Below are 14,257 nucleotides of genomic sequence, written 5' to 3'. Positions count from 1 at the left end.
AAGGCAACTTTTACAATTCTAGGAGTTCCAAAAATCATCTTACACTCAGCTATGTATATAGATTGTGTAGATAATTAAACGCGTAAACATAGTACTTTCATCATTGTCCCGCCTTACTCATTCCTTCTGCTATCACAACTGTTAAGCCTTGTAAATTATTCTGCAGATGTCTGTCCTTTAAACGTCTGTATAGAGCTTACAATAAAGAGCATCTTTTGCTTTGGTAATTGAAGTATAACTACTTTCCAGCAGCAACACCATTGTGCCCCATCATCCTCTGCTACTGACTACACTACTTAATGCTGTGACTTGGTGACAATTCCACACAGAATTCCAGAGAGTACCAAGAGCATTTTAAAGAGGAATTCTTTAAAAAGATGCACTAATACTTACGTAACACAATTTGTCTACTTGGTAGCTTTACATTTTTGCATGACAAGAAAAAGAGAATTCTGAAAGATTGCCAACATAGCAAGTTGCAGTCTGTAGACTGTTTATGGAACAAATATGAATGAAAGGTCAGATCTGCAGAAAGTTACACTAAAGCTGTTATTTCACGATTCAGGAACTTGAGCAGTATCAATTAAGGAGCTCCCACTGCTTCCTCCTCATCCTGCCAGCTGCTCTTCCTGCCCTCACAGCTGTAGCATGCCACTGCTCAGTTGTTTTGGTACTTCTGTTTGTAGGACACAGTGTGAACCAGATCAGTGAACCGACCCAGAGCTTTAGGACAGAAAGAAAGAATTAAAAAGGGAGGTGGGCCTGACCTAGGTCATAGAATAGGGACACAAATAATTGTGCCAGAAGAGCAGAGGGCATATCATGCCTAGGGTGGTAAACAGGGCTTTTTAAGCTGCTATTAATGCCAAAGCCTTTGTATCATGAAATCATGAGTAAAGGCAGCACTTCAATAAAACCCAGGAAGTGCACAATCAGCATTCTCAGGCAGTTCTGGCTAGTATTTATGTCAGATTTTTATTTTGACTGATGTATTTTTGAGCTTGATGTTATGTCAATACCTACACACTGGCATGGTCCTACTGCAGACTCCAAGTGAAGCTAATCAGCTGCTCAAAAGCCAGATTTATCAGAGGCGAGTGGATATCAGGAAGTCATGCTAAATGGCTATGAGACCTCTGAGTGTCTGGATCAGCCTGCTCCAAACATCCTTCTAGCACTGCCATAGCCCAAGGACACATGATTTATACAGCAGATGTTTATTGCCAAAGTTCCAGCTCATCTGCAGTATGCAGATCACCTTACAAGATCCTGGAGTAATCTAGGGCAAACTCCTGACACCAGCTGGAACTGATTACAGGAGTGCACTCAGGTTCAGCCCAAACTCAGGAAAGAAGGATGCCAACCACTTGCTGCACTCTCTTCTTTTTTTTTGTTTTGGCCTCAATTGTCTCTATCTTTTAACAGACTTGTTTCACTCAAATCCCACTAAACTTACATCCTAATGGTATTCCCTGCTACACTGGCAACAATATGGCATAGCAACTGTTTACAATCCATGCTTGTCAGAGAATACATAGAATCTACATCTCTTACTCCAAACCTACTGGCTTACAACATCCTCCCTCCAGCCCCAGAGCGTCCTAAAAATCAACAGAACCTGGAGACTTTACAGTGCATAGAAGTGCTGCTAAAAGCAAACACTTGAGCTGAGACCCTCTGGGTTCACAGAAAGAAACTTTTGCAAGGACTAACAGCTGACTACCTGGAAGAGCCATACTAGGCTTCTCCGCTGGAAGTCCATGTTTGCATATCTTGCCATGTAGTCATTTCAGATTATTCTATTCAAAGGCAAGAATTCTTAGCCCCAAGTAATTCTGCCTATATTTTGCTAGCCTGCAGTGTATTGAAATTGACCCCTGCAATGTTCAGAAGTAGCAAATTTTCTCATCAGGTCCCATTTGGTTTTTAAATGTACAAATCCTGCTTTTCAGAAGAGTAAAGTGGGACCTGAACAAGGGGTTATAGAAAGAGGCATGTACTATACACCCCTCAGAACAGAGTCTCTAAGAAACCTGGTCAAAACTTTCTAGTTTAAAAAAATTGTTTCATGTCTATGAAATATATATTCAATATATATGAATCATTGCATATTTGAAATTATGTTATATGAGCTAAAGGGGAAAAAATAAAAAGTAGCAAGTCTGAAATCTATTTAGAATTTTAAAAGCTTTCATAATAACCTCAAGGCCATGCTGACCACGTTAAAAAATTGAACATCTTCTACAGATGACATAGGCTTAGAGGCAATTTTTGCTACAGAGCACATGAATAACCATCATTATGACGTATCACCCTCCCACCTCTGATCACAGTTAATTAAAAGAAAGCATGTGTCATGAAGTTATCGCATCAGATGTTTAACCAACAAAACAGGACTACATTGAGCCCTGATGTAATTCCACTGGCTTCACCAATTTATACCATGGACCATTTTATCTTCTAATGTTCAAGGACTATTGGAGGCTGCAGTTCGGGGGAGCAGGGGGAACATAAGGAAATGGTTACCATCAACTATGACAGATTACATTCTTGTGGTGAATGAAAAGGCATTGTTACCGATAGATTCTTTTCGTAAGCACCCATTGCACTTAAGAGAGCAGGGATCCCTGCACAAATGAAGAGCTGCACTCAGAGAAATGCGAAGCACAACCAGCAGTTTGAACATAAAGACTACTGGAAACATCAAGAGGAGTGTGCACAGGATGGTCTCATGATTTACAAATCGAGACTTGGAAATTCTCCTCTCCCAGGTGGGCTCCAAGGAAAAAATATTATTTAATCTTGAGCAAGTCACTTCCTGTCACCGTGTCTCAGATTCCTACTTTAAAATAAGAACAACAGGAATCCTTTTTTCCATTCTACATCTGTTTGGCTTATTTAAATAATATAGTGCCTGGGGCAAAAAATAATCTCTCACGAGGCTAAATACATAGTATGTATCAGTATGAGAGACAGGAAAAACCCCAATGATCAAAGTAAACAGTATCACTGCATTTTGATTAGGGCATAAAATATAAGAAACCCAGGATAAATGTCTGCTTCACATTGCTTTCTGTATTCAACCTGGGAATAACCTTTTCTCTCCATCTAAGTTCCTCTAGTAAGTAGGGAGTGTAGTAATTCTGTCTTCCCAATGTCCCTCTGAAATACACTATGGGCTGTGGTCCTCCCCCACTACCACAGTAACAGGGCAAAAGCAAGGGAAGCTTGAGACAACCTTCAGTGTAACAATCAGATATGGTCTGCAATTTTACAATGTATGAATGTGTAAGAAGTTGCTTCATTTTGCCATGGTATTATTAGAACAGACTGAGCCACATGATAATGAGTAGCCTGCCATGGGATCCTAAAGGATCTATCAACCTGCACGCAGCAGAAGCATCCCACATTCATCAAGTACTGTTAGTCACCAGAAATGGTCATGAGTTTTTCAACTAAGTATTCAAGCACTGAGTTACCACACCTTCCTTTTTTTTTTTGACAAATCAGGGAATTTACAAGATAAAAATCAATTAAAGTAATTCTTACTTTTATTAGAAAGTCTAATGTTACTTAGGATTAAAAGCATGCACAGAAGTTCAACATCTTTTATTCTTTTCCTGTTTATAGAGTAACACTTTTAAAGATCTAAAGATGAAGGAGTGGATTTTAAGTTACTCAAACAAATTGATCAGCTGCTGTGCTCAGAGTCTTCCCTCTTTACAGATCTGCAGTTCACAAACATGTTTCAAGGTTTTAACCTTTTGTCCTAAGTCAGGATGGGAAATCGTGGTAAAGATTTTAACAGAAAAAAGGTATGACCTTTCCAGTTTTAAGACACACTATTAAATTACAAATAATAAAAGACACTTCACATAAAAGGGAAATTAAGCCTAATTTGTGGAAGAAGCCATATATAACTGATGCTTGGCAAACTAGGGAATATAAGCAATCCAGCTGAGATGTAAAAAAAAAAACCAAAACAAAAAACCCCAAAAACACAAACACAACTACAATGAGGAAAGATAAAAGAACAGAAGGACAGATGGCATGACCTTATTCTCCCTAGTGCCAAAAACACTATCAGACACAAAAAACCCCCAAACCACAAAAACCTAGATTTCTGGGTCTTCAGCTATGTCTTTGGCTTCTAGTCAACTCACTCTATAGTCAATTAAGAAAAATTGGCAGCTTTCATACCTCTCAAAATGGATTAATTGTGCAAGTGCCTATTTCCCTCCCAATTCATGGTTAGAAACTTAAAACTAGGCAGAATGAATCTCTGAGTAAGACACTGAAAGAAGGGTCAGGGTTTTCATGACCCTAGAACTGCAGAAAACTGCATACATTTAATGCATCAGTACCAAACATGGCCCTACAAACATCTTACAGATGTAGGAATGGCATGTGCAGGTCTCATCTCATGTCATTCTCTCTTACAGAATGCATGGTAATGTCAAGACCCTCACAATGAGATTCACAGACAAGAACCTGATTAATCAGGGACTAGCCTGCTCTAGCCAGCAGGAAAATCTAAGGCCACCTTCTAAAAACAAATGTCTTGCAACTTACTGTCACAACTTCCTAAACTGAAGGTTGAATTCAACAGTTATTAGACAGCGTCTGTTGGTACCACACCACCACAGAAAGTTAAGCTGTATATACATACGCACCTTATCACACCATTGCTATGATGCAAAGGGAATGCAATTAGATTGGAATTTACCCAGAGCAGAGCTACCACTTTTTTTAAAAGTGGCATTAACAATTACACAGTCAATATTTGAGGTTTATACTTCATACGGTACAATCTAATGTGTTCAGTTCCCAAAACAAACCCAGTGAAGCATTTAAGCTGCGGGCAGGCAGTTTTAAAACATACACTACATCATTAAGTATATGTGCTACTAACTAGTTGGGATATTTCAAGTTTCTTTAATACATTTATCTACTGAATATCTGGTGTATAACGTGAATACATCAGGGGCTCCTGGAATGTTTACTGACTTGTACAAAGCACACCTTAACACCACCAACCTTGAAGGACATTTTTTAAAGGAGTGTGAAAATTCCTGCATTACAACATGAATTATTTTCTGTCAACAAAAATAACTAAGCAAAGTTAGAGACCTAAATAAATTATATCAACTTTTAGGTATTTAGAAAAAAGCAGACCCACCTTTTCATGTAAATTTCCATTACGGTCAAATTGGTAGAGCGATGCCAGATGAGTAACAATCCACCAGCTAAAACTCAATGGGTCCTTACACTGAATTGTTTCAAAACCAGACATCCTTTCAGAACTACTTGGCCTTTCAAAGATACTCTTTAGAGTTTTGTTCACCAAGGTCCAGAAACACTGTAGAAAATGCAAAAGTGAATTTGAACTGTGTTGAATAACAAAGCCTATGTTAACAATTCTCTCTACAATACTGCGCTATTGATTAGCTTGCTTTTACAGAGAACGAGCAAGACGACAGTTATTTAAAGAAAATAACAAAAACCAGCGTTCAGTATTACCAGAGAAAACCTGGAGCTATTTTTGAGTGTCCCCTCTCAAATGCCAATGGAAAGCAATGTGAAAGGACATGCTAGTCAGAAGGAAGAACATGGTGTGATACTTCACAGGCAAAATTACAAGCTGATGGAATGACAATGTGCAGACAGGATGGTGCACCAACATTCACATGACAGAGATTAGACAACTTTGATTTTTTTATAACACATTTTTGAAAGACTTTTAGTGCCAGACTAACCTAACCAAGAAGAATTTAGTAGTAGATGGTAGAGAATCAATCTGAAAAACAGCAAACTGAGATTCAAATTCCCTGGTTTGTTCCAAGTCTGTTCCAGCACTGACAAACTGATTAACTCTCTTTGACTCAGATCTGTGTCTATACCACATTATTACTTCCTCTTAAAGCCTGTGCCTATCTTCCCTAATTATACAGAATATCTCTGGGACTTCTTTGCACCTGTATTTCACCCACCTTAGCTGGGTCCTGATCCTAACTTATGCTTCAAAGTGCTAGTGCAAACACTTAACACTAACGAAGTTCCACTTGTGTTGTCCGCCTTTACATCTGTTGTCATTAACGAGTAAATAGGTATCCATACAAACACTCTAGTGTGAAGCAGTTCATTCTATACAAAGTGAACAGTATTCATTGTGCAGATGGCAGCTTTGGTTTTTATACAGATTTATTTCAGAAAACTTTCAAAGCCTTTTGACACTTCTTAATATTCATTCAGAGAAACAGCAGCTCAATTCTAACCAGCAGTCAAGAGAGAAAAATCAAAACACTAGAAAACATCAGCAAAGGAAATGAATAAAATAGAAAACATCATTATGCAATGTATAAAATCATCTGGCCACCTAACCCATAGTTAGAATACTGCATGTAATCCTGGTACTCTGCCACTTGAAATAGGATGTAGCAGTATGGAAAAAAGGTTCCGAGAAGGGTAAATGAAGATGACCACAGGTAAAGAATGAAGGCCATAAAAAGAACAACTGAATACAGTAAGGCTCATCAGCCTAGAAAAGGCACAAGGTAGGAGATACCAAAAAAAAAAAAAAATGAAGAGACATATAAAGTCATATTGGTATAAGGAAGGAGAACAGGTAGTGATTGGCTCTTCCAATAAAAGTATAAGGGGGCATCAAAAGAAGTCAGCAACTACAAGATTCAAAAACAAAAACCAGGTTGTTCTTCTATAGGTTATTAAGTTATGGGTATCAAAGACAGAAACATGGGCTAGATGGATCATTGGTCTGAACTGTACTAGTGTCTAATGTCTGGAGATGAATCATTGCATGACATAACACATAAATTGCAAATAATAATGATTTTTTTTTAATAGGTAAAGAGGATTTCTTTTATTTTGTTCTACCATACAAGTTTCACAGTCTGTTCCTTTGCTTTGCTTCCTTAGCACAAGGAACACTCCTTATCAGCACCCCAGGTTGTAACCAAACAGTACACTGCAAACCTAGAGTCAGGACTTGATGCACATTCAAGACAGTGGCCTAAAGCATCACAGTTAGCATGCAGTCCTCCTAAAGCAAATATGTTCAGTTCTATCATCAGACATGTGAACTAGTGCATACATGGCAATCTGGGAAAATTTGATGACTGCATTGCATATGTAACATGCATGCATATGTAACAGTATTCTTCCATTACCTCTGTGTGAGACCCTTTATTTCTGTGGTCCAGCAGCTGAATAAGTAGAATCCATAATTCTTTAATACAAGTACAGGGATAATGGTGACTAGTAAGAGCCTCAGAAGGTCTCACCTGAAAGAGAACATGCAATACAATTATTCAGAGAAGTGTTATTTTTGAAATTGCATTTCATGAACCATTATTTCCTTTGGTTTTGATTGTTTCGATTTTCTTTTGCTGTTAAAGAATATAGCTACTATCACATATTGGAAAGTGCATTATTTCAATAACATCCAAAATATCTCTCTCCTACAACAGACTGTTTCCTAATTCTATGTAAGTTACAGGTTGTCCTATTTCTTAGTTTATTCTGAGCCACTTTCAAACATTATTTAATCAAATGAAAATGGGATTCTGAGGCCTAAATGAAAAGGAATTGCAATAAATACTGATTCATTGTCTGACAGTAGGGGAAAGAGAAGATGATTGATTAGATTTTCTTGATATTCTTGGGAAGATAACAAAAAGGTTTCAAATGATTTAATAGCTATTATTGTTGTTATTTTTAAGTGAAAAATCCTTAATGACTAGCATAATGCTAGTAGAATATGTTTTTGTTGGCATGAGGATGTTAATGTTCCCACAACATTTCACAAAATCTGCTTTTTGGTAAATTTACTGCAAGGCATTCTTTTAATATGCAGAAAACACCATATTTCAAGTCATGTACGTTATTTGATTACTATTCCATATTTAACAAAATTCATTCAGACTGATGCATTTCAAATGCAAAGTAGTCTTCTTGTGATTCATCTTTCAGCTTTACATCCCCTGAATTGTGAAACAAAATAAGCAAAACAGCAAAAAGAAGTGCTAAATACATAAAAATTCTCTGTATGCTTTAATGTTTTTAAGACCTACCAGTACTGTATTTGAAATAATCATAGTATAGAAAAAACTACTTACTCTGTCTTAGGACCTATGAATCCACTGAACTGTATTCAGAGGTGGTAAAAATAGTGAGAAAAGCTTTGCTTACATAGCATAATTCAGCACATTTTACCTTCAGCAAGGACACAATGGCAGAAATGTAGAAAGAGGCAAGACAAAGCAACTCATACTCAATTTATCCATGAACAATGAGTAGTCCAAGTTTGAATAATCAACCTACACCCCTCTAAAGCATATAGAGGGGAATGGGCACCTAGATACTAATTCACTTACCACTGCAGGAAAAAGAACTGTTGGTATCCTTTCCTGACAATAAAAAGAACCTAGGGTGACTAGTTTAGCCAACTAACTTCTAGACACCTAGATCTGATGAGATGAATCCTGGATTTTTATATCCTCACGTTCTTCCTGATCCATCCACACACAACTATTCTTGAATCATACTGGTACTTAAAATAACTTCTGAATTTGGAAACCTAATGGTGTAAATTAAAAATTAAATCAAAATATGCAATGCCAGTGACAGCTGTAGCTGTGTGAAAGACACATTACAGAACTGTGAGTGAATGACTGGAAACCACACTCTCACGATTAGAAGAACAAGTCTATCACAAATAGTTTCAAATCTGCGTAAGGATATAGACTTCATATTTATTGTCTGCCTTTAGAATAATACATTTACAACCACTGCGCTCATACAGCTCCAAATCAGGTTTAAATACCGAACATTTAATTATAAATATGAATTTATATGTATTTATAAGTGTGACAGATAATTTGTTTTTCTCTATATATAAAAAAACTCTGCTTACCCTATGAAATTGCCAGGGTGGACCCTGACAATAGATTTAAGAACATCATGAGGCCAAGACTGAAATATTTAAAATAATTCTATTATTCACATTCCACATATGCTTTTTAGAGTTTTTCATGTGTCTATGCCTCCTCATGATTTTAGTTAAAGATCTGTTATGGGAATCTCTCAATAACCTGAATTAATCTTACATAAATGTTACCTTGAGAATAAACATCAGTGTGGTCACTAAAGTCACACATTATTTAACTACTAACTTCCCAAAACCAAAGCGCCTCAAAAATACCCTGGTTATGACTCATCACCAAAGAGCAAAACAGATCCCTCAGAAAGCAGCAGTCTACTTATTACAGATGCGCTATAACACTGGAGGACTTTATGGATGTATTAGGTACACAAACTATCTTACAAGTGAGAGTTTCAGGCCTTTTACGTGGAGTACCAGTTGTTACAGCAACTAGGTTTCTTCATCTACTACTTGCATCTACTACTGTGCTCTTCTACAAGATAGCAGGATGTCTTCTGCAAGAGATGTTGCAATACCTGTCCAGGATAGAGTTTGGCTAGTAGTATCACTACCATACAGATATTGGTTAGACTAAGTATAATTGAGACATTGTTTTCTTCAGAGATAGCCTGGATTTCCTCTTGCAATATCCTGAGTTCAGTATCTTGCTAAGAATGGTTATAACTTCCAATTGTGGTACTATTAGCACAATAGAGCTCTGGTGCCAGGGATGTGCTGCTGAAAATAGATTACCAAGGATATGTATTTTTCTGCCAATGTATCTCAGAGCACAATAGACTCAGTACATGATCCAAGTCAAGCGTCTTGATACCAGAGCTGCCCAAGAAACAGATCTGAAAAATACGAGTCTTGAGGATTAGAGTTTATGCCTCTCCTTCCAAGGATACCCACAAATGTTAAGAGCTGCACTTCTGAATATTCTTAGCCAAAAGCTTAACAACATGTTTTAGTGATAAGCTAACAGTGTCATCTATTATGTGTATCAGTTGTGTTTTCAACAATTTTGAGGGACACTATTTCCATTACCGGATTATAGCAGTGAATGCATACTAAAGGAGGCACCAGCTGAAGAGACATTATCCAGCTCAAGTGCAAGCTCCACTTCAGAAATTCATCTCAGATAGAAATAGTTCAAGCTGTGCAGCCCAAGCTTAGGGAGAGCTGAAGAAAAAGCAGTGGCAAAACAGTCTTCTCTCTTTCTAATGTGACTCTGTGTAAGTAGAATGTCATTTAAACATCTGACATTTCAAAGCCTACCGTCAAGCACAATGGCCAACAGATACTATTTGAATCTTCCTTTAAAACAATTAGTCTCATCTATTTGGCTTTTCTGGGGAGGAGGTTGCAGCATTATCTGATAAATTATCAGATTAAAACTGATTTTAAAAGGTAACAGCGTTCTCTACAGAAAGACAGTTTAAAAATGCTAGTACAGCCATTCCCCCCCCCAAACAGTAATACGAAAGAAGAGGTACTCCATTTTTTATGTTTTTGTACTAGGAAAACATAAATTATACAGTGGTCACTGCTACTTATTCTCAGAGTTCAGTCCTACGCTCATGGATCACACATGCTCATCTAAAGCAGGTTTCACAATGACACAGTCAAGGAAGATTACATAGCTCTTTTACTAGCTGCTATATGGAGCTATTATGACTTTCTAGCTTTGGAGTGCTCAAAACAACTGAGAAAAACGATACAGCTTAGATGGAAAGAAAAAGAAAAGAAAAAAGAGAAGGACAAGTTTTCCCTTGACAAAGGTAAAAGCACTGTAACAGAAAGATGAGGTTGTGGAAATAGGAGCAGCACAACAATAAACTGTAATATGACATTCGTAAAGTGTCCAGTTAGCTTACTGCCAAGATTACAGTTATTCTCTTTTTGTTCCTGTTGAGAGAGCTTGAAAAGGTGTGTTTGGGGTTTTTTTTGCATCTATAGACCTAAACCTTTTAGACTGTGCCACATTTGGTATTAAACCTGGAACACTGAACTTAGGAAATGTGGCACTCACTTCTGCATTGTACACAGTGCATTTCAATATTACTCACTCATTCAACTGCCAGATGGTCATGAATAAATATAACACAATTTGAGTTCCTAACAAATAACACTTTTTAAAACATGAAGTTATAAAGCCATACATAACATTTAAAACTTAGCAGTAAGAAGTCATCTATGCATGCGTGCAATATCTAATTCATATGGTTCCCAATACAAGCATGTAACTGCCCATGTCCTATATAAAGAAAAAAAAAAAGTTACCTTTATATATTTGTTGATGGACAAGCTTATTAAGTCAGATATGAGATTTCCACAGTGTGTTTCAAATAAACTGATACTGGTTAAATTCTCTCCAGTTAGATTTATGAAATGGTTAGCATATACAACTTGTCCTAAAACATGAAAGAAAATTAGACTTATTTAGTCCTGGGTTTGGCTGTAAGAATACAAGACAAGAATTTTTTTTCTATTCTATATAGTTTAGAATTGGTTTGTTGAGCTGTATGTAATTTTAATTTACAAACTCATTTGGGAAAGTTCACCCATTCTAAGTTCATGCTAGTTCCTTCATTATTACACCGAAGCCTGGTATTATTCTGGTTGACAATAAAATAGTTGGCACTTTACAGCCTTTTATTGGCACAGTTTTTGCAGTGGAATAAAGATTTATTTATCTGCAAGTTCCTCTTTGTCACATGCCAGTGTGCATGTTCTGAAACCAGGACATGTTTTGCAGATACGCAAGTTGATGACAAACAATTCTGGAGAGGTCTAACACTTTCTTTTGGATGTGTTGATGTAAAAAGCTGGCATGATCATATTCCAACTTGAGCTTTTGTAGACATTAACAGAGATAAAATGGTAAACTTAAGAGGCTGTAAGATCTTATCCCACAAGCTTTTCAACAGTACAACTGCCTTGACATCAGTGGAACAGAAGATATGTAGAACAAGCCTGTATTTTATTCTTGGAAATGCAGTGTGAAGCCCTCACTATCCTGCCATTGATCTCAGCAGTGTAGTTTCTACTCAGCATACTTTACAGAATGGGATGAGAACCTAAGAAATTCTACAATGCACATAAGAATACAAGACAAGATAATATATGCAGAGATACTACTGTCTTGACTAGTAAATTTTGTTGTTAAAAAGTTCCAGCTTCCTCTTACAAAAAAGCATTACTGCATGATTACTCAGAACTTTATCTAGAAATAAATGTAGAATTATGGAAAATAAATTGCCTCCAACAGTTTTCCCATTCTTTCTCCATAGGCCCCAAAAAAGTAAAACAGGTTATACCACAACGGATCATAAAAGAAACTTAGAATTATAGAACTAACAGCCAACCCACATGTTATCCAGTAACACAGGCATGCAGAAACATGCATTATTCCAAGCAAGGCGCAAGGCGGTGTTGTGACAGCACTCAGAGCAGGTGAAAGCTAATCCAAGAGTTCAGATTCAGTATCAGTTACCTGGGCTAAACATACAGTGCATTCTCTTGCATTCTTTCTAGACCTCAACATTATTGCAACTGCTGCAATTTGTATATGGAGTAATACATATTGATAATTTCTAAGGTGGGGGGGTGCGTTGTAGCAACACAATGATTGTAGAAAAAAAAATATATTTTTGTGATTTTGCTAGCATGGATATGAAAAATAGATACAATTCTCAGAAATCAAAGTCCTCTGCTGAAGAATTGTTAAAATACAGAAAACTGAACTACTTTGAAGTTGGGTTCTTCAATTGTATTCTATGACCTTTTTTATTTAGCTTCTATGAACAGCCTCCTCTTATCAATCTACTTTTTGCCCTTTTAAAGATTTTTTTTTTTTTTTAAAAAGAGGCGGGGGGAAAAAAGGGCATTGCTTTGCCCTTTTCTTGCCGCACTTCTACAAGCTCCTCTGACTGAAGCTTCTTTTGCCCAGTATTTTCTTAGTGTCGCGTATGATTAACAATACAAATTCTCTTTTCTGAGATTCTTTGCTCTGGTCCATCCTTGGGCACTTTTCATACATTATTTTCATCAAATTGCTGTTCACTGTTATGCATTCTGGATCTCTGCAAATGCATTTTTATTTGCAATGTCAAAAAGTGTATTGTTATTAAATATTTAGTATGTTGTAAGCATTGGTTGAGAACAAACTTTGTAATCCTGGTCAAGCTTTGATAGAACAAACTCCTAATACTATTCCACTTAATTTGAGTGACATAAAGATTCACAAAGAACCTGGCTTCACCATATTTGGGTTTACCCCATTAAATACAGCTATACTTAAAAACTACCAGCCAACTCCAGTTTATCTACTGGGCATGACATTATATGGTATGGAATATCTCTTTGGCCAGCTTGGGTCAGCTGTCCTGGCTGTGTCCTCTTCCAGCTTCCCGTGCACCCCAGGCTTTCTTGCTGGCAGGCCAGCACAAGAAGCTGAAACCAGGACAACGATTCTGGACAAATTAAGATGAGACAGCAAGGTAAGTCATATGTACAAGAAAAAGTTCAAGAAAAAAGCCTGCATACTTACTCATCATTTTTTCACCTAGTACATGAAGAATTTCCAATACTAGCCAATTAATATCCAAGTGGAGATGTAGTAAATGCCATGACGGGGGAAAAACCTGAGATTAGAAATAGACATATTTATTTATTTTTAACATTTCTTTAGCAAATTCTGGATACTGTACTAAGACATGTGAAGATGGGCATACATTTTGCCTGCAGTGAACATTATGGGTGTCTATGATCAAATACCCTGTAACATACAAACATGCCATTCAGTTAAAGAACACAATAAAAAAAATTTCATGACAATTGATTGTCTGTAGAGGATGTTCATGAAGTCTTTAATCAGATCTAAACTACAATTTAAACACAATATCTTGATTCAAGTTTGACAGATTACAACACCCTTGGTTATCCTTTCCTTTCCAGAAAAATATTAGGTAGCACACAAACTGCTCAAGTGTACTCTTAAAGTAATCTCAAAATTTCAATAGTCTCTTCCTTAAAGTTTATTTGAAATTACTGTTTCTTTCATCAGCTCAACAGTGGCCCTACTGACAAGCTAAACAAACAGAAAGATTCAAAATGCTACTTATCAGTGGACCATTCCTCTCCGGATAGTAGTTTATACAACCTAAGACTGAAATTCCTTTTTTCTTTCTAAAAGATTTGAAATAATTCATCTTTAAATGTATGCACAAAGCTTAATTGTGTTTATACTTCACTACTGTTTAATGTCTGCAGTGCCTACTTCCATGTCTGCACTTTTCTTCTTCATAAGCATGA

At 36.8% G+C, this 14,257-nt stretch overlaps 1 protein-coding gene across 1 annotated transcript in view; it reads right to left on the bottom strand.

Moving 5' to 3' along the window:
- Positions 1–14,257, bottom strand: part of MMS22L (MMS22-like, DNA repair protein) — a gene marked incomplete at its 5' end in the record, with an annotated part of 94,736 nt that overhangs the window by 69,701 nt on the left and 10,778 nt on the right. The window contains 4 exon segments of the mRNA XM_010288514.1: positions 5,180–5,359; positions 7,188–7,301; positions 11,225–11,355; positions 13,494–13,587. Coding sequence (XP_010286816.1) covers positions 5,180–5,359; positions 7,188–7,301; positions 11,225–11,355; positions 13,494–13,587 — 519 coding nt within the window.

The sequence above is a fragment of the Phaethon lepturus genome, unplaced genomic scaffold (genome assembly GCF_000687285.1).
Source record: "Phaethon lepturus isolate BGI_N335 unplaced genomic scaffold, ASM68728v1 scaffold3696, whole genome shotgun sequence".
NCBI lineage: Eukaryota > Metazoa > Chordata > Aves > Phaethontiformes > Phaethontidae > Phaethon > Phaethon lepturus.
Note: the sequence above shows the minus strand (reverse complement) of the source record. Positions and strands in the feature narration are given on the sequence as shown.